At 37.1% G+C, this 20915-nt stretch overlaps 1 protein-coding gene across 1 annotated transcript; it reads right to left on the bottom strand.

Moving 5' to 3' along the window:
* Positions 1 to 219: 219 nt before the first annotated feature.
* Positions 220 to 19556, bottom strand: bean1 (brain expressed associated with NEDD4 1). The gene is made up of 5 exons (XM_002933648.4): positions 19162 to 19556; positions 16199 to 16321; positions 10382 to 10588; positions 7348 to 7471; positions 220 to 582 (listed from the first exon to the last, which is right to left on the bottom strand). The coding sequence occupies exons 2-5, from the start codon at positions 16257 to 16259 to the stop codon at positions 318 to 320; spliced, it is 657 nt and encodes a 218-aa protein (XP_002933694.1). The 5' UTR covers positions 16260 to 16321; positions 19162 to 19556; the 3' UTR covers positions 220 to 317.
* Between the last annotated feature and the right edge of the window lie 1359 nt (positions 19557 to 20915).

Raw genomic sequence — 20915 nt, 5'->3', positions numbered from 1 at the left:
GAGGGATCAAAGGGTTTCATTGCTATATTTAGTTTATGCATATATTTTTAAATGTTTCAAATTAATATTTTGTATGTTTTTATTTTAGGTTTAGTTTTGTTCTTTAAACTACCTACACGAGTCTTCCCAACATCTAGTCACTAAAAAATATTTCTGATCCCATGCAAGGCAAAAATCAGCCATTGCTAAAATTTAAAAGAAACAATTACTTCTAAATGCTTTTTTTGCATTGAATAAATTGACATTTTTAATATTTATAAACACTGTAATGGTTTCAGTTAAACATTCCATCTCGCAAAGGGGTCAGTGTGGGTCTTTTATGCATCCACTGATATTACAGGACTGTGTACGCTCATCTTGCTTCTAGTTCTGTATGGTGGAGCAAAGTGGAGCCAGAGAGAGGACAACAATGGTGTAGGCAGCAGATGACCTGAACTCTCTTGCGTTGTCCAAGGTGTATCTTCTGTGCCAATGCTAAGGGCCAATTCATTACTTAGATGTGGATTTTCCAAAGAGTAGGGTGGTGGGTCATCCGTAGGAGGGTACAGTTCCATCGCTCCTTCCCCAACACAGTCCTCATAACTGAAAAAAAGTAAATACACATTCAGTATCATGTTATATCAGTTGTAGGTACAATAAATTGGAACAACCAAATCATTATTTTTAACCCCTTCTTGGCCAGTTTCAATTCAGAGAGAAAAAGTTATCTCATGGTTTATCATAGGAAAACTCACAGATGGGAATCAATTTGAGGAATAAAAAACTTTTCTTCTAATTTAATTCCATTTTTTCTCATAGTCTTCAACAGAGTATAGAGTAGAGTTAGGGATTATAATTCAGAGGTTCTCTAGGTTAAAATTAGTGTAGATGCACGACTGTGTAAACGCTAAAAATAGTATTTTTTTTTACTGCAGAAAGTATTTGGTATTATATTTATGGAAAAAAAGGAAAACGTGCAAGGTGCAAAATGTTCCAGAATTCCATTGTAACTGGGGTGCTTGCAAATTAGTCTGCACTGTAATTGTACAGAATTTACAAATGTGTTTGATAATTTAAATCCGTGTGTTACTTTTATGAAGATGGTTACAAATAGGAGAATTTCCAGGGTGGCAATGTCTTTAGTGAGCAGGGCAAAGGGAGTCCTAAAAGTAAAACCTCTTCAACACAGGTGATTATTCCAGGTCTCCCTTGCATCCCATGCGTCTTGCAAATAAAATAAACAATATATTGACACAAGTTTCGTTAATAGCATTTGTGTGGATACAATGTTTGTTGATTTGCATTTCACCTTGCTTTAAAAAATAAATCCTAACTACCCTAACTAAACCCTAACAGTCTCTATGGAATTTTCCATAGAGACTGACAACCTTTAAGAACCTTATTTCAGCAGCACCATAAGGAGGGTTACTGTTATATTTGTTCAGGACACTGGACAGCAGTCTAGTTATTCTACAGAATAAGCCAAATGGGTCATTAATGACGTGAATCATGTAAAATCCCCAACTTCAAATAACAAGCAAAGCAGGCTAAAAGCAATTAGATAATGCTAGAGATGATTTCTTCATGGCAGCAGATGCTCGCAGCCCTGAAAATAATGCCAGGCTTGTGTTCTATTTAGTTAATCAAACTCTGCTGACCACAAGCCAAGTGACATCAAACAGATGTTTGTGAGTGTCTTCCACTGCTAAACAGGAGGAGGGGAGGTGTTTATGCTTCAATACGGCCTTTATCTTCACAAGTCCCAGCACTTGCTAAATAAATAAGAAGCAGAGGAATTTTTATTGAAGGCAGAGTGAATATTAAGCTGCAGACAGCGGGTTACTTTTGTACAGTACTAGTTTAAAGTGCTCTGGATGTTGTCTTCATGGTGACTACATTTGTATGTTATTTATTATGCATTATTTGTACAGTGCAAACACCTTTATGCAACGCTTTACAGACATGAAAGGTACCTACCACATCACACAGCGAATACACACTAGGGTCAGTTACATTTAATGTTAATTAAAAGCAAGGCGTATTGCCCTAATTTCACAGTTCAGATAACCACTAATAATGTTTGCATCACATATGTCCAGAACACATGAAGCTGTCAAAAAAGATGGAATATAAGGGTCATTTTTCTACCTCAGTTGTGAATAGTGAAGTAGCACACCTATTTACATAAGGATACCCTGGAGCTAGGGTTCCCACCTGGCCGGTATTTTAGAAAAGATAAAAATAAAGGAAGGCTGGTGTATTTTTTATCCCTACCTGGAGCTACTGCCACCTTTGAGCTGGTGGTAATTTCAGGGTTCCCATTTCAGGCAGAATACTGTGCCAAGACAAATTTAGCCCAATGTAAAACATCACATCAAACCTCTCACCAATTGCTTTGGAGCCCCTGAAGCTAGTCGAAGGCCTACAGTACAAAAACCTATTCTCTAAATAAACCAAGCTTCTCTTACCTAAATACTGCAAAAAGGAGGGGGACAATTAAGGTCTGCTTTTTGCTGAATTAAAATTCAGCTAAAAGCAGACCAGTTCCATATGCTGTTTACATTTAAGTTCTAAATTCTCATTCCTCGTTAGGAAGCATATGTATCAACTAGAGTGCAAATTTAATGAAGGTCACCTCAAACTCCCACGTACTGTCATTAGGTTAATATTACCAGCATACTCAGCTATCAACCCAGTTTATGTATTACGTTCTGTGACTATTTCATTAAAGCTTAATTAACCATGAAGGGCAACAAGTAACCCCCTGCCTAGTCATTTAATATTTTCCAATTCTTTTCACATTAAATAAAACAGATAAATGACAAGTGAGGTGCACTGGGATTGCATTTCTTCCTAATAGGATGTATTAGTATGACGGACATTTATTTGGGCTGTCAGATATGATTTCTCTTAATGCTCCTTTTAGTGAGTCACTGGAAAAAATACCCTACACCAGATTTCAGCAAATCTAATTTGAAAAGCCATGTAAAAAAATAAATACATAAACTGCCCGCCAAATCAAATACTGTTTGTGTCACTTACCTTAAATCAATTAACTTGCTTACGTCCTGACATCCATTACAAATCAATCTCTTAATTAAAGACTCCATGCAGGCCAGAGCTTTGAATAGCTATAGCCATGCCTGCTTCCTTGGAGCCTGCGGTAAAATGCCATATACTTAATAATGCTCATATCTCTATAGCTGCTTAGCTGCAGACATCCAACCTGAAACCTGATGTTTCTATCAAACTTGGATATTTATTAGTAACTACAACAGATATTTAAGGCAAAAGTTTGCCTTTTTGATATTGCTCTTTGGTATAGCTCAGCTTAGCACACATGCCCTTATGTATCCAAAACAAGTGGCAGTAATGTTTATGTAGGGACAGTACTAGTATCTGTATAAAACAAGTGATAAATGTAAGTTTGCAATGTTGTGTGGCTAATATTATAATATATAATAATATTATTACTATTAATATTTAATTAATTTGAAGACTAAGTTAACAAGTTAATGTTTGTAAATATCTTGTTACTGGGTAACTTCTGTTATGGGAACTGACAGAAGGAGTTTAAAGAAATTGTGCTGAGAATTGCTAGGAGCAATGTGTGGTATTGGGGTCAAATTTGCACATTTTACTGTGCATTTGATGGTGCAGAGCTTTGCACCCTTGTGCTGTTTGCCTTAAATGGCAGATTTGGTGAGCACTAACAGGTGGAAGGGACTTTGCACTTTAAAGGAGAAGGAAAGGCTAAGTCACTTGGGGGTGCCAAAATGTTAGGCACCCCCAAGTAACTTTGATCGCTTACCTTGTACCCCGGGCTGGTGCCCCTGTTAGGAGAAAACTGCCCCAGCCTGGGGTACCTGTAGCGCGCGCTTCCTTTTTCCGAGTTTCTTCTGCGAAATCCCTGGGCCAGCGCATGCGCATTAGAGTGAAAAGCCGGATTTCTTGTTTAAGTTTGGCTTTTCACTCTAATGCGCAATGCGCCAATGTAAAAGAAGGAAGAGCTACAGGTACCCCGGGCTGGTGCTGTTCTCTTCTAACAGGGGCACCAGCTCGGGGTAAAAGGTAAGCGATTAAAGTCACTTGGGGAGGCCTAACATTTTGGCACCCCCAAGTGACTTAGCCTTTCCTTCCCCTTTAAATTCTTCGATGCTACATGATTGGGGTATCATTAATGAATACCAGCAAAGCAAATTTGAGAAGGGGTCCACACACCTTCCATGTGCTACCTCATTTGTAACCAGTGGTCAGACTCAACTGCACAGTAAAATGCGATGCATTTTGGTACAGAAAAGTAATGCACAGTGACAGAAAGAACTTTCAGAGGGGCCATTGCATTTTGGTGTTTTGTGCTTCATTTTTTTGTACTTTACAGGTTGCTCCTTTGTTATAAATGGTTATGAACAATATTCAAAGCCCTTTAATATGATTAAAACAAGGCAAACAACATTTTAATTGGTTTACATTCAAGTTCAGTTAAAAATGATAGAGACTAAAGGAATAGTAGGTGCAGTATACTACTTTTCCACCAGTTTGAAAAAACATTTATTCTATATGGCTGCAGTTCAACAAAATTTAAACTAAATATCTATTAGAAGTGTTAAAGCCTTCTTTGTTAAACTTATAAAAGAGCTTTATGGCATACACTTTTTCATGAGAAGGTGATACAACCCATTTCAGAAACAGTGTAGTAGAATACTTTACAGATTTGCACAATTTACAGATACCACGCATTAAATATCTTAACAGTTTGAATAAACTGTCAATGTTATGCATCGAAAAAATCCCACAGCTAACTGCACATAATTTAGCATTCAAAATCTCCCTTAATGTTCAGTTTCAGAAATCTAAAGTGGATAGAAGTAAATATGAATAAACAACAGGAGCAAAGGGCAACTAGGTGATCACTTTATAAGTACCATTCTGTACTATATGTATGTATGTATATATTTATATAGTTCTGCTTATATACACAGCACTGTACAGTAGAACAATAAGTAATACAACAAACAGGGGGTTATTACAGATATAGATAAATACAAAATATGAGAATAAATACAAATAAATACAAGGCATGGATGCAATAAGTTAAGAATCAAAGGGACAAGAGGATGGAGGTCCCTGCCCCTTAGAGTCTAAATGAGCTTAGAGGGCAAAAAAGGTTTGTTAATTTCCATAGGTCCAACTGCTCTATCTACAAAGTGAACACATGGCTAGCAATGGCAACTGTTTTTAGCTTACAACAAATAGCTGCAACTTACTATGTAAATGTTAAATTATTATATTCTGGTCAGTTCAGGTGTATATCTGCTATTGCATTGTTTTCTATGTAACCATGCAGTATACATCTGAGAAATGTACTAGTAAGATGTATATCCATGTGTCCAACTGTAAAACTGCTATGGTTTTTGCACTTTGCACCCTTCCCCACCACCAGTGGCTGTTAGCACTGGACCTGCACTTTTCCCCATCAATGCGGCACTGCACTATATTTTGAATGGTTTTAAAAGCTGTTTGTAAATGCAGTTGATGTTAAAAGCAGTATCTGTCTGGCAGTTTATATTCTCTTCATTACTGGCTCTGACTTCTTAAACAGTGTTGCAGAAGCAGCCAGTTAAAAGACTTGGAGGAGAACTGACTTCAGCTATACCATTTCAAGATTCAGACCCCACAAATAGAAGGAATTAAACAAGTATTTATTTTGAGTGCAATTACATTTACAAATAACTTTATAGCGATTGATAACCATTGCATAGTTTCATTATGTAGATTTTGATTTCCAAAAAACAAAAAAAGTCTTACAACCTTTAAGGTCATATATTCTAGGTTGGCTTAGGGGCACATTTACTAATCCATGAATCCGAATCACGAATGGGAAAAAATCGCATTGTAAACAAAAATTTCGGAAGATCGCAAATATCACGAAAATGCTTACGAAAAAATCGTATTAGTCACGATAATATCGTATTGGCGATCCGAAAGTCACTACATTTTCATACCGAACAATTGTAAACAGTGGTAAAACCTTTCCGATTTTTTTCGTGCAAACGTCTGAAAAAGTCGTGCGGCGTACGAAAAAGTTGTGCGCCATACGAAAAAGTTGTGCGGACGCCCAGAAAAATCGGCGAAATTATGCTCGGAGCGTTCGTGCTTTTGTAAATGTGTCCCTTAGTGTCTAAAATATACAAAATAAATTGGAGAAAATGCAGCATCCAGTTCCTTGTTATTAAAGTCAGGGTCTTCTCTACTTTTAAAAATGAAAATAACTTTAATGTACCATCTATTACTGAATGACAGGCTGACTGTGATTGATGTTTGCTTTTTCATGGTAGCTTACCATTTTATTATATCTTTACACAACAAATTACATTTTCCCTACCTATCAATCAGAATTCATTGCCCACTGAATGTGTTCTACTCCATATAATATATAATGTATAGTGCCCTTTAAAGTGATACTGATATAAATAAAACTACTTTTCAAAATATTAATGTACATAAAAAGTTGTCTGTAGGTTGTGTTGATCATTTTTCACTGTCAGGTTTGCTTTTGTAAGTACATAAAGGGTTCCTAAACTTGACTTTTCTGCCAACCTGATGGCCCCTTCTCAACCTGTCAGTTATAGGTTCTAATGCTAACAGACTACTGCTGCACAAATATGGAACCCCTCTCATAGAGGAACTTGAGTGATCAGGTAGGTAATTTAAAAGGACTGGGCAAATACATTTAAAGCAAAATTATAAAGATCATGCAAAGACAATGTTATGATATATTTAAAAACAATTTAATTTCTGGTGTCAGTATCACTTTAATGTCTCAATACTATAATCTGTTGAGCCGTGTGCATGTTTAAAAATATGGTATATTCAGGTATATATATATATATGGTATTTTTTATGTTCAATTAGCTTTAATGGTAAAAGATATATAGATATATATATATATAGATATATAGTGTTGGACCTAGAGTGATGCATCCTCCAGTTTTCAGGGAAATGGTAATTTTCATAACAGTAGTTACGTGCGTAAAATCATGCGTTAATATAGCATGCGGCGAAATATATCGCTAGAACATCGCGTCTTAATTATGACGCCTGTCCTTTTAGTGAATCAAGCATTAGGTTTCAAAAAATGAGAAGCGATAAAATTTTAACGCATGCTATAAATACGCTCTTTTTATCGACCTTTAGTGAATCGGCCCCATAGAAGGTTGAACTTAATGGATATGTATCTTTTTTTTCAACATGACTTGCTATGTTACTATGTAAAGAAAACATTTAAACCAAAATGAATATGATATGTGATTAGAGACAAAGAATGGGAAATTATATGGCAGCTTTAATTAGTGGTTAAACTCTTACCAAGGTGGGGCATCTGGGTAGGAAACATTAAGCTCCAGGTAGGAGCCAAATCCAAATGTTGGAGTTAAATCCCCAGGGCAGGCAGATCTCAGGTCTCCAATAGATGCTGCATATGAAATTCCATCTGGGGAAAACAATACAAGGTAACACAAGGTAAAACTCATAAAACTCTTTATGCAGTGACACCAGATGATTCTTCTACTTAAACAAGGCATGGGGCCCTTGTTTGGATTTGCCAGTAAATGACCTGCAATAATTATCTTTCCTTTGTAGCCTTTGTCATTTATACATTTGAATCCTAACGTTTACATAAACCTATGCTAAAGATATTCAACTTAATTTTAAGTTATCATGTTACCATACATTGCCTATGTGTACGTCAAATAGAGTATCTACTTTATTAAGTCATTTTAAAGTAGTATCTTAGAGACTTATTTATTTTAGCCTTTATACCATATCTGATTTCCTGTGGTTTATCTACAAAGTTTATCTAGAATTTTGTGGGATTGCCTTTTAATGAATTAAGTTGAATCAAACACTTCTCCTTCTACAAGCTTTTCAAAGTTTGATACTGAACTATCTGTCTTTTCTTCCTAACAGAACTAGTGTAAGTCAATCAGGTTTGTAACCCTCCATGCTTTGACATAATTTTCCAGTTTAGGACTGGCCTTTGTGATGGCCATTCCAATACTTTCACTTTGTTGTCTCTAGTGATGTTGCCCATAGCAAACAATCAGATCTTTGTTTTTGATTTCTAACTTGTAGGTGACTGTTCAAATCTAATTGTTGATTGGTTGCTAATGGGCAACATTACCAGTGATATTTATCACCAATCTTAGTCTTCCAGCATGACAGTGATGCAAAGTTGCTGGCGATGTCTTGAGGTGTTGCTTCAGAATTCCTATATAACTCTCTGTCCTCAAGAAGCCATGTTTCACCCCAAGGTGTTCTTTGGCTTAAAAGCCTTACCCTTTTTCTACCATATATGATCATCATGGTCAACAGCTTCTACTTCTGTTTTGGTGACCAGATAAACCTCCTCCAAAAGGTAAGGTTTTTGTGATCATCTGCAAACATCAGTTTGGCTTTTTTTATGCCATACTAGGAAAAGGGAATTCTTCTTTGCATGACAACCTTTCAGTCCATGGTGATGAAGGACTCTATTAATGGTGGATGTTGATGCTTGTTGTCCTTTGGTTTAGATGAACCCTTTGAAGCAAGATTTGTAATTATCTTTGTATTAATTTGAAATTGATGCAGTGTCTGTTTGCTCCCAAGATTTGTATATTTGCATATAATTGTTTGTATAGATGCTTGCGGGACCATCAGCTTTTTGTACATTTTTCCTAAGAAGGAAACAATCTTGTGGAGGTTTACAATTTTGTTTTTGAAGTCTTGTCTGAGTTTCTTGGATGTCCCATGGTATCATGGGCAAACCAGAAATAGTAAGGTCCTTAAATAGTAGATACAGTCACAGGTCCACTCCCATTTAAGTAATAACTAAGACTTCCAGGCCCCCACATTATGGTAGCTCATGCCCTATGGCCCTCTAGCTATGAGAGGTGAAAAGGAAAGCCTTGGAAATAACTTCAGGATGAACCAGTAACTTTATATAAACCAGGACAAAAAAGTGATACAAATATAACAGGGGAACTAATGGCTTGTACTGTAAGCTTCTTTTGCAATTTTTATTCTGTCAACACATAGAAGATGCAATTCTGCTGTTTAATTCCACATATAGGAAGGATTTGGCATTGGTAGAGGTCATTTTCAAAACATGGTTGCCCATTGCTCTCTCAGTGTCTGGCATTGAGTTATTACCAAATCTGCCAGCATATGGAGCACCCTTACCCCCTCCATTTCCCCCTTCAGCTGATCATCAGAACAATGGGAAGGTAGCAAGATAGCATCTGCCTGACACCTTTATTGCTAAAATGCTCCTATGCCTCACCTAGTGGTAGATATGAGAGTAGCACTTAATAGTAAAATACAAGTCCAGCTCAGCCAAGTGATAACTCCTTTAGTTACACTAAGGGGCTGATTTACTAAGACACGATTTCGAATCCGAATTGGAAAAATTCCGATTGGAAACGAACATTTTGCGACTTTTTCGTATTTTTTGCAATTTTTTCGGCGTCTTTACGATTTTTGCGTAAAAACGCGAGTTTTTCGGCGTCTTTACGATTTTTTCGTAAAAACGCAAGTTTTTCGTAGCCATTACGAAAGTTGCGCAATTTTTCGTAGCGTTAACACTTGCGCGCAAAGTCGCGCCTTTTTCGTAGCGTTAAAACTTAAAAGGCGCGACGTTTCGCGCAAGTTTTAACGCTACGAAAAAATCGCGACTTTGCGCAACTTTCGTAATGTCTACGAAAAACTCGCGTTTTTACGCAAAAATTGTAAAGACGCCGAAAAAATCGGGTTTTTACGCAAAAATCGTAAAGACGCCGAAAAAATCCGCAAAATTACCGGTCATTACGAAAAAAACGCAATCGAACGCTTTCGGCCCGTTCGTGGGTTAGTAAATGTGCCCCTAAGTAGGAAAACAATAGCTTATTTGAAAGCAGTTCTAATGTGATGGCTGCCTACACACCAATGTTGCAACAAAAATATACATTTTTTGGTTCAAGAATACAATTTTAAATGGTAGATTCATTCATTTTCAATGTGAACCGTGTAATATAGTAATAAAAACTATACCATAAAAATCATGACAGAATTCCTTTAAGAGAATCTAACAACTGTATTATTAGAAACACTAGCTTTCAAGTTATTGAATATCTGAAAACCTGTTCAGCTGCTTCAGAATGATGCAGAGCAGTTGCTAAAAATTTCTCTAGAATGTATATAAAGTTTAGAATATAGCAGTGGATACATTGCAACACACTACTGATTTGCAGTTTACTCCATGGGATATAACCGTGTATGTTCGGTGAAATCAGCTTTGGCAGATCAATGCACCTTTGTACAACCATGTACTGAACTACTATATCTGTATTAAAAAGATATACTGTATATTATCTTTTTTGATAATTACCATAACTGGGTTCCGCCTCAAGGTGCCAGTCTCTTACTCCTCCATCTTTCCTCAGACTTCCGATAATGATGGTGACACAGGACAGAAATAGAACCAGGCCTATCACTATCCCAGCCACCACCAAAGGAGAAACCAATAAACTCGTATCATTGTTGCTTCTGACGTAACCAAGATACTCAGGAAAGGCACTATGGTTTGAGTGAACTTCTGTTGGAGAAATTAGTACAGCATTACCAGGAATAAACTTCAAGAAAGCTTACTGAGCATATAATTTAATATACAGTAACATTAGCAGGCTTTTTTGCATACATTGTTATTTTTATTATGGACTAATGTACCACTGCTCTAAAAGGGTCTGTAGAGTTCAAATAACTATATAAAGACAAAAGGCCACTGGGCAAATGCTTTTAATACAGGTCATAGAACTGCATAGTTTATCTAAATATTATAATATTTTGCAATAGACTGTACATTATTTTTTATAATATATAATCAATCATGATACTGTCTAGCTATTCACCGGAAGTAGCAGTTAGGTAGTATTCTCCTGGCAAATGGCATTGGTCCCAACATCAGGCTTGACATTCTGGGAATATCCTAGACCTAGACTAAAGGCCCCCATACACGTGTAGGGGCAGAAACGAGGGGCCTGGCCGATCGGGGAACGCATCGGCTCGTTGGTGCGGTCCCCGAACCGACTGCCCCATTGCCGCGTGCAGAATTCGATCGTTTGGCCCCAGGGTGACATCGCCGAGCGATGCAGATCTGCCCATGTATGGCCAGCTTTAGCTTCTCTGCATGTGTGAAAAGGGATTGAAACCAAAAATAAAAATCAATTGATGTAAACTTTCTCAGAATGCTTATCTGAGCAGTTTTGCAAATTACTTTCTTTTTCTATTCTTAGCAGTTACTGTGATATTTGCATTTTTAAACTGCTAATACTAGGCTTTTGGCTAAAATAAGAGTCAACATCCCTAGGTTTTTTCCAAAGCGAGTGCTTAGGTCTCTGACACCGTGGGCCTTCAGAAAGCCTGCCTAACAGTCTAAAACTGCTAAAATCTTAGAAACCACTCAAGTTAACCAGCTTCATGCAGCTATCTCCAGATTAATTTAGGATATATACATTAAATTGAGATAAATCTAAGAAGGAAAATTGTGAAACATTGTTCCTTATTTTAAATTGCATATTTGCTTTCATATGTGCAATCTTTCCATTTAAGGAGTTGAGAGGGCATATGCTGCATTCTAGTCCATTCATGCTACCTGCTTGTGCAGACCTAAAGAACACCACAGAATCCCTAAAACATGTTTTATGTATTGCAGACACATTTGGTTCCTTTGGTTCCTTTTAAATGGAAGTAGAGCATCAATCACCTAAAATTATTTCCCCCATTGGAAGTGCTGGCTAACAGAACCCACAGTCTTAATGAGGGAATCCCTCTATTGAGCACTCTGGCTTTGCATGCTGAGAGGGAACATCCCGTAGGGTCAGCCAAGTTGCAGCACAACACATGCATAACGAGCAAGCACCCCAGCCAACGCATGTGACACAGAATGCAATACATATTTTGTTCCAAAAATAAAAATTTAAATGGTAGAATGAATTCTTTGCTATGTAAACAGTGTAATTTAGGAATAAAAATTCACCATAAAAATCATAACAGAATCCCTTTAAACAAAAAGGCTGATTAAATTCTTCAATGTAAAGACATTTCAGTATAGAAAAATAGGGCTCTACGCATGCAATAAACTACATTCTCATCATTTTCTATTGAAATAAATAAATACTAAGAAAAATCCTCATTATGTTTTGGCTATAACCCACATCTGAAACATCTTTATTGAAGTGGAACTTTCTAAAATGACTAGCTTGTATAGCAGTTAGAAAACCTTCGGAGTTATAAATGAAAGCATTTAGCATTTCAGTCTGAGCATCCTAGAGTGGCAAATATCTTTCTCAGTTTTACTGAATGACCTTGAGCAGGTCACACTGGGCTAGAAATAATTCCATAGCTACTGAAATGTTTAATTGCTCCCTCAAGCATTCTGATAACCAGATTGGCATTTTCTTCTTTTAATTGTTTCATGCTTTTTTTATAAGTGGGAGAGATACGATATCAGTTTGGATTCTTGAGCTTTAAGAAAAATAATTCCTGTGGTTTGATCAGTCTGCAGGTCTAAAGCTGCTAATACCGAAGGCGCAAAAGAATGTTGGCGATTTCATTTCAGCTAAAGCCGTGGTCTACACAATTAATTTTTTAATTCTACATTTTTACAAGCTGTTTCCTTTGTAGAGAATGTGCTTGCAATTATTTTTCTTGTAAAGCTATTTATTTTCATCATAAAGCCCATTTGGACATTACAAGACATAGATAAAACAAATCCTTACACTTGTATTTTTTTGCCAGCTGCTGAGTGTTGCAATTAATTAATTCCATTATAAAATTACCCTACTAATTACATGAAAAAATAGCTATTCTTGCTTGATATACCCTAAGGATTTTGTTGGCATCTGCTTAGTGTTACTGTCTAAGACTGACTGGGAATTTGCACATAATGCTTCAAAAATAAGTTTGAACATGAAACGAATATTAAGCGAATCTTAGAGGATGGTGGCAAGAGATGACTGCTACAGCAAGGATGGTGCAAGTAAGTTGGGAACACTGCGTAGTCAGGTGTAAATTAAGTGCAGCATCTTACACATGGCCTGGTGTGTGCTGTATGATAGCCTGCTCTTTAACCAGAACTAAAAAAAACATTCAGAACCTAATTTTCAAAGAAGATGGTAACAAGAAGACACTGCAGTCCTGACAGTATTACACCTGTAGTTCTGCAGATTCATAAAGGGATAGTGGATACAAAAATATATAGAGGACACGCATACTAGTTATGATTAATGAATATAATAAATGTAAATTATTTTCTCTAACTGTTCTTTAAAACATTCAAGCTTTGACATTCACTATAGTGATCCAAAAAGTAGGAAAAAAACTTCAGCAGATTTACTGCAAAACATTTATTGTGGGTAGTGGTAACCGCTACCACTACCCACAATAAATGTTTTGCAGTAAATCTGCTGAAGCTTTTTTCCTACTTTTTGGATTTTTGCAGTTGTATTTGGTTGCAGCACAGAGCAACAACTAGGAGCTAAAACTTTTTTTGTAAGTATTTTATACAAAGTTCACCAATAATTTTAAATTTTTTAATTTTTTATTTTTATTCACTATAGTGATGTGTTGGTCAGGAAAAACTTAGCTTGCACCCAACCCTAACCTGCAGCCTGCAACCTTAACCCTCACTTAGCTTTAACCCAGAAAATGTTACCATTGTAGGGCCTGCGTCCAACCCCAAAAATCTAAGCTCTTGGCCCTGCCCAATCCCCTGGGCTTTGACCTTCTTTCTCTTTAGACTCTACTACATGCACAGCTGTTTTACCAGGCTTGGAAGCTTGGGGCTGCTGTTCTAGCCAATCAGATAATAGCACCAAGCTCTGTCACTGTGACTGCTACTTGTATAGTGTGCGGCCTGAGGAGTGTTTAAGACCAACACAGGCTGTTCTGAGGGGGCAATAAAGGAAGAACAAGAGGAACAAAAATGTTTGTAAGTAGCATAGGGAATTTTTGTAGGGTGATACTGGCTAAAAAAACCAAAAATGTTTATTAGTATTACTTTTAAGGCAAAGCCTAGCTTACAATTACAGACTTGACAGGACTAATAAAGCCTATTAAAATTCAAGTGACACAAAAAATGTGTTTTTGATACTTTATGTTTGGCTTTTTGCTCTGGCGCAAAAAGTATTTTGTATTGTATATTGTATTTGTTGCATAATTAAATATCAATGAGACTGTGAGATTGTTCTTTAGTAAAGGGGATCAAGAATGTTAGCATGCTTTGTCTTTAAACACATTATATGCACATTTTTGCTACTGTTGTCTCGGAATATTCCTTTACTAACCCCCTGCAGTTTTGACACCCAAGCTGTATCTTAGCATTGCCTCTATAAGAGTGCTTACTATAAAGGTTGTTATGTTAAATACTTTGGTAGAGGCGTACTGCAGCTTTAAGGCTGGGTTGAATTTTCCTGTAATGCCTGCCTAGGGCACTTTTAGTTGTGAAGCCTCCCCTTCAAACTAATGAGTGACCCATTGTCTGAATTCCAATTTTATACAATCTTTATGGAATAAATCAACATAAGTGATTTTATTACATCCCCACTCCACAATCCACTATTACACAATTAACAGTTCCTATTATTTTGCTATTTTATGAACATATATAAAAAAACAAACAGAACAAAATCATAAAGGGTCTTTTACCTAAATATTTTGCAGTTAGGGTTTGACTGAGGGTTGTTTGATTTGTGTCTATGAAAGCTCACTTTTTATATGTTAGGACCCTGTACTTGGACATTACACATAAAAGTGACATTTACCCAAAACACATAAGGGTTGATTCACTAAAGTGCGATAACGCATACTGCATGCTTTTTTGCATTAAAATTGACACAAAAAAAACGCGCGATTCACAAAGTATTATCGCATGCGTTAAGTCACATATCGCGTGCGTTAATTAGCGTGCAACCGCATGCGTTAATTTTACCGCATTGCGTTAATTAGCGCACAGAAATAATACTAACGCATGATTCACAAACACTTAGACGCACTTAATATCGCATTACTCTATGCGAAAATTAACACCTACTTGGAGCAGGCGGTAATTATAGAAAAGTACAGTTCATGAGCTTTTGGCAACACAATATGGACTTTGCAGTGTGATTTATTCAAGTATGTGTTGGCCCTAGAGTGATGTAGCCTCCAGTTTGCAGGGAAATGGGCATTTTCAAAAAAAGTAGTTTTACGAACGTAATGGTGTGTATGGCTAATATGGCGTGCGCGCGAAAAGCAGCGCACGTGCGTTAATTAGCGTGCGCGACAAGTAGCGTGCTGCGTTAATTAGCGTGCGTTGCGTCAAATACCGCACGAAAACAGTCATTGCGACTTAAATAACGCAAACAGCATCGCGTCTAAATTAACACAAATATCCTTTTAGTGAATCGTGCGTTAAGACGTGAAAAATAAGACACAATAAAATTTTCAACGCATGCTATAAATAGAGCTCGTTTTAACGCACCTTAGTAAATCAGCCCTATATGCTTATAACCAGCACAGCCTTGCAGCATATATCTGTCAAAGGTTTTCCCTATAAAATGCCAAATTTGAGTATAACTACAAATGGTCAGAGAAAGGATTCTTAGTACATACTATGAACTAAGCCCTTATGCTACAGGGAAAAGTGCAAGAAAACTCCTTAGATATATTTAAATTAGATATATTTTTACTTTTAGAGTAATGGAATTTTTACATTTGATATATTTGCAAATGTCACAGCAAAGAATTGTAGGTTAAACAGGTTATGTGTCCATTCTAGATTTAGAAAGGATAAAAGACTTACTGCTATCTGTTATTATAGCTTAATAATGTTTAACTTAAAAATTATTCTTATAAACATAAACCAAAAGATAAGGGATAAGGATTCATGGTAATAAAAGAGAATGGTATTCACTATGAAACTGTTTTACATTACAAATCCAAGATAACAAACCCTGGCTTTTGCTAAGCAAATCTTGCTTTTTTTTCAGCAATGCTCATTTAAGAATACAAATGTGCACCAGAGCAGTAACCCATAGCAACCAAGGCATCGCTCAAACTCCATCAGATTGATGAAAGCTTATTTCTGGCTAGTTGCTAGGGGTTACTACATGGGGCAAATTTGTGCCACTTTTTCATTTATTGCATTTAAGATTACAGTAGACCTTACTTGTGCAAGTCAGTTTGATGGACATGTAAATTGGGTGAGATTCCTGGCAGGGGCAATTCATTCAAAACTAAGTAACAGTTAAGTCCTCCTTTTTGGAAGGGTGATTCTCTCTTCTGGCCAGACCTAAAAATAAATCACAAGTATTAGAGTACATTTTAACACACTGTATAATTCACTGTATAAATCAGTCTGGCGGTTTGCTCTCACTCTCTAAAGTCTATACTGCAGGATTATCCGTATCTTTTTAGACTTTCCTATTTCTGGGGTTTCCACCTGGAGTAAGTTATGTTAATTTATAAAATTGCTTTATTGTGGGCTTCCTGCAAGGTTATGGTATTTCTTATTGCAAGTTTCTTTAGAGTCTGTTACCTCTCCATTGGGAAAGAGTAGCTTGCTAAGTCCCGATGAGTACTGACATGGTTGAGTCTAGGTAAAGGGAAGATAGTGTCATACTTAACGTGATCATACGTTCCTAGATGAACTTCATGTCAGTATGGCCCACCCCTAGTGGTGGTTTTAGAAGCTTGAAACAAATACACCAGTAGTTGGGTGGGGTTGATCTTGTAAAGATTTGGGTCCTTCTGATGATAGCAGGTGGGAGGGGCCATCCTGGTGAGTAGTGACATGGAGTTCATCTAGGAAAGAAATATCACAATCTATGACACAATCTTCCCTTTTCTGGCATATAGTAGCCAGGACAAGTAGTTTTTACTAAGTAGCTCCATGTGTCTTCACCCTTAGGGTATTTTCTCAACTTTTGTGGTTTTCCTCAGATAATTCCATTTAATTAGAAGAGGCAAATACATTTATATTTATCTATGTATAACTCCATCTATATCCTGGTCCACCTGACAATGCATTTTAAGTTCTTCTGTATTGATTAAATATAGTGCTCTAATTTAATGAGTGTAAAAACAAGAACCAGGCTCTTTGAATGATTTAAAGTAGACTCACCACATCACACGGTGGGTACATGTCCCAGACCCTTCAGGAGAATTGATGTTCAGTTCTTGCAGAAATGTGTCGGCCTATTTTTGCAAGAATTGAGTAATGCTCTGATTTAACATTGTTTAGAGGTATATTTAAATATGAGCACCATACTTTCTAAACATTGTACATTGTACTGGCAACAACATTATAAATGATATCCTTGTCTATAAATATGTATACAAGGACATAGAAAAACTAAGGTGGACCCTTCAGCTGAACTGTCTCATTCCTTTATGTCCCATGAGACTTGGGCAGAATGGGGTGAAAAACACCTGGTCCTCCCCATTAATAAAGCTCTGCCAATGTTTGACAATAATGTATTGCTAAGAATCCCAAAGGCAGGCCTTAAGGACAGGACTGCCTTGAGCCCATGAGTTCTAGAGGCATTCAATTTGGTGCAAGGTACAGAGTGCAACAAGGCCCAGGACACCATTGCTTAACAAATGTGTGCTAAGGGGCACAATTTGGTGCCCCTTAATGCTCTAGCATTTGTGTTCAGGGCTTTTGTAAACAACTCTTGGAAATATCTGATTGGTTGCTATGTGTTACTAGACCTTGTAAAAACTTTTACTACAATACTCCTATGTTTTTATGTTATGTAACATCCATATAACTATGTCAACACCAACTGTATATCAATATAGAGAATCTGATGTAACTAAGAAAGATACATGTATTATAAGTGTGAAAACACAGGAGGTTTCGATTGAGTCGCTGTCTTTAGGAGCTTACAATCTAGATTCACAGCATTTTGTTAAAAAGGCACCAAGCCTAACCATTATTTATTGTCTTTATAGTTCTTTATATTGTGCCTGTGTGGGGTAGATTGCACTATAGCTTACTAGAAATGCCAGGGCATATTTTGAATCTTTGTCTGGACATGAACACAGGCCTTTCCCAGACTGACTTTCCTATTTAACTGCAAGTGCTGAATGGAAAAGATTTCTGTAACAATGACTAAATACAATCACATTCAGCTGTTAGAATAACTTGTTCCTCTCTTGCAAATGTCATTGCCACTCACTGGGTATAACAGACATTCACATTTCCAGCCTAGTTTGTAATGGAAACCAGTAGCTAGGGAAAGCCTACATTATAATAAATATATAATAGAACATAGTAGCACTCTAGATTTGCAGAGCAGAACATGGAAATGCATTTGTTGAACAAAACTGGTAGCAGACATTTTCTGTCAAGTTGTCAGATGTGCTTGTTACTATGTAGAAATGTATGGACACATCTCTGCATAGATGTTTCACTAAAAGGAGTTTATTCATACAATTCAGTCAAGTTATGGCAACCACAACCTGGCAGTGGCTCAACTGTAAATTATAGGGCCCTTTGGCAACATCTTTTTAACCCTGCATCAGTCTAGATTATCTGATTTAACCTATACTCTCTGCATCAGTGTCCACAAGGCCCTATTTTTTCCTGGGCCCCCAGCCAGCAGCAGCCGGGTGTATGGTGTTTATTATTACTACCCCAAACCCCAGGCCTACACTGAAAATAGGAAATGGATGGTAAAGGCTTACACACCTGTATTATTTGCAGGGGTGGATTTATTGAAACTATTAGACATCATGCAACCCCAACCTAATGATGACATTTCTGGACCTTTTATTACAAGCTAAACAATATCAGGGTGACAGAGGGCACATACATCCTTGCATAAACAACTATAGTGAACAAATGATTAGGCATTTTTTAACAGGTACATTGATTTTTTGTTTCTGCAACAAGTATCCCTTTTTTAGCCACAATAAGCAACACTTTATTCTACCAGCACAGCAAACCTAGCAGGGGCTGCTGGGTATTTACAGCTGGAATAATAAGGTTTGCCATTACCTGTTCTGTAGCATGCCCATCAAACATCACAAAAGGTTAAGTCAAAGAAATGAGAGAAAACAAAATGGATCCCCCTAGAGCAAAGACAAAGATGAAATCATTTACGTGAGTGGCAGAAAATTACTTACCACTGTAGTGCAGAAGTGTGTTTGCTTCCCCCATGTAGTTCAGTTGCAGCTTTTGGATAAAGGGTGTCTCATTTGCCATAGGAATCAGCGACAACAACAAAGGGAAGAGCTGGCTTTGTTTCCTGTTTGAAAATCTAGGGCAAACACAGATTAAATCCCAGACAATTTCATCAGCACCAGAGTGTCCTCGCAGGATTTTAGGATTGCATATAGCATTATTTAAGCTATATATTTATATACTACAGTCAGACAGCAGCAATGCCGGGAGACAGACACTGGCTGGGCGTATGCACACTATGTGCTGGGAATGATAAAAAGGGGGGAGGGAAGGATGTGAGAGAGAACAAACCTATGCTCTTCAAAGAGACCTCTTAACATGTAAAATCAATAGGAGGGGGAGAGGTGAGCAGATCTGAAGAATAATCATCCATGAGATCTGTTGCTCGCTGCCTTTCATTCGCCCTCCTTTAAATCCAGAGATGAAAAATGCCAAGTGAATTAATAGAGAGCGATGATCTTATCTGAAAGGATTATGAAATATTCATTAGTGGTCTTTGCTAGTTCAGGTTAGAGGAGGGAAACATTTTGTATTAAAAATGAATAGAGATAGGAAGTCCATATTACTCTTGAAAAGCAAGTTTAAGGAGCTTTTGTAGCATGTGCGTGCTGTTAACGTGCAGATTTTAGCAAGCGTATTTTCATGGGCTTCCTAAAACTCGGCTAAACCATAATATTGCAGTGACCCCTTTATTGAGTAGAGATTACATTTTTGGATTATAGTAATCAAGATAAGTAGAGCAATTCTAGGACAAAGAAATACTTCATATTTGTCAACATCCTGGATATGTCACATAACATACATCCGGCCGCAATGGCAAGCTTAAAATAATATGATGCGGAGTGGGGTGTGTTTTGTTTGGTTGGTCTTAGTGCCCCCCAGAAGCATGGTGTTACAGGTGCTGTACTAAATGCTTGCTTAAGGTAAATTATAGACCTTCAGGCTCAGAAAAGAGAATTTTATGCTGATCACTATAGTATATCCTGATCACAAATATAAATACTTTCCTCAAGAACAGGATCAAGTTTTGCCTGGGTGAATACTAGATCTTCCCATGATCTTGCTGCACCAAAATATAAAGAAAGTAGAGGACAAGAAGCATGTTGCATGCTTGCTCTCATTTTTTAAGTGCTATTGGCTTACAGAATACAGCAGAATTAAGCTGCTGATTTAAGTCCTTTAAACTGTTTCGGAAGCTTATCTACACCTGTAGATAAGCCAAACAATTGGACAGGTGTCGATTGGGAAGGTGTGATTTTGTATTTGGATCGGAGCCTGCATCAGTTCATTGATGCGGTCCTCACTCTGACCTCCTATCTCTGTTGTTGTAATTAGGTCATTTGGCCCTAGGGCTAAATGACCCTAGCATCAGTTAAACTAACACAGATTATGTTTTTCAGTATCTCCATTAGCAGTTGTAATACCACCCTTAAACACATTCTGCCTTGGTCCTCTAATCTTTATCACAGACCTATCTCCATTTCTCTCTATACAAATGCTTGTATACAGGCACAAAACAGATCTCTCGCCCTGCATCCACTTCTCAGTCCTTTCCTATCCGGTTTCCAATCCCAGCACTTTGAGTAAAGAGACATCACTATTTTTTATTATTTCTTCTGCCTTTGATTCACTTGATCACCCACTTCTTATTATCTGTAATATTGCACCCAACCTTACTATAGATGCTACTGTGACT

This window comes from Xenopus tropicalis, chromosome 4 (genome assembly GCF_000004195.4).
Source record: "Xenopus tropicalis strain Nigerian chromosome 4, UCB_Xtro_10.0, whole genome shotgun sequence".
Classification (NCBI taxonomy): domain Eukaryota; kingdom Metazoa; phylum Chordata; class Amphibia; order Anura; family Pipidae; genus Xenopus; species Xenopus tropicalis.
The sequence above is the reverse complement of the archived record's forward strand: the minus strand, read 5'-3'. Positions and strand labels throughout refer to the sequence as shown.

Excerpts from the sequence above, each read along its gene's own strand:
- bean1 (XM_002933648.4), bottom strand. The coding sequence starts at position 16,259 with ATGAATTGCCCCTGCCAGGAATCTCACCCAATTTACATGTCCATCAAA. Across the intron at positions 7,472-10,381 it reads TGAGGCGGAACCCAGTTATG|ATGGAATTTCATATGCAGCA; the intron begins GTAATTATCAAA and ends TGTTTTCCCCAG. Across the intron at positions 583-7,347 it reads TACCCAGATGCCCCACCTTG|TTATGAGGACTGTGTTGGGG; the intron begins GTAAGAGTTTAA and ends ACTTTTTTTCAG.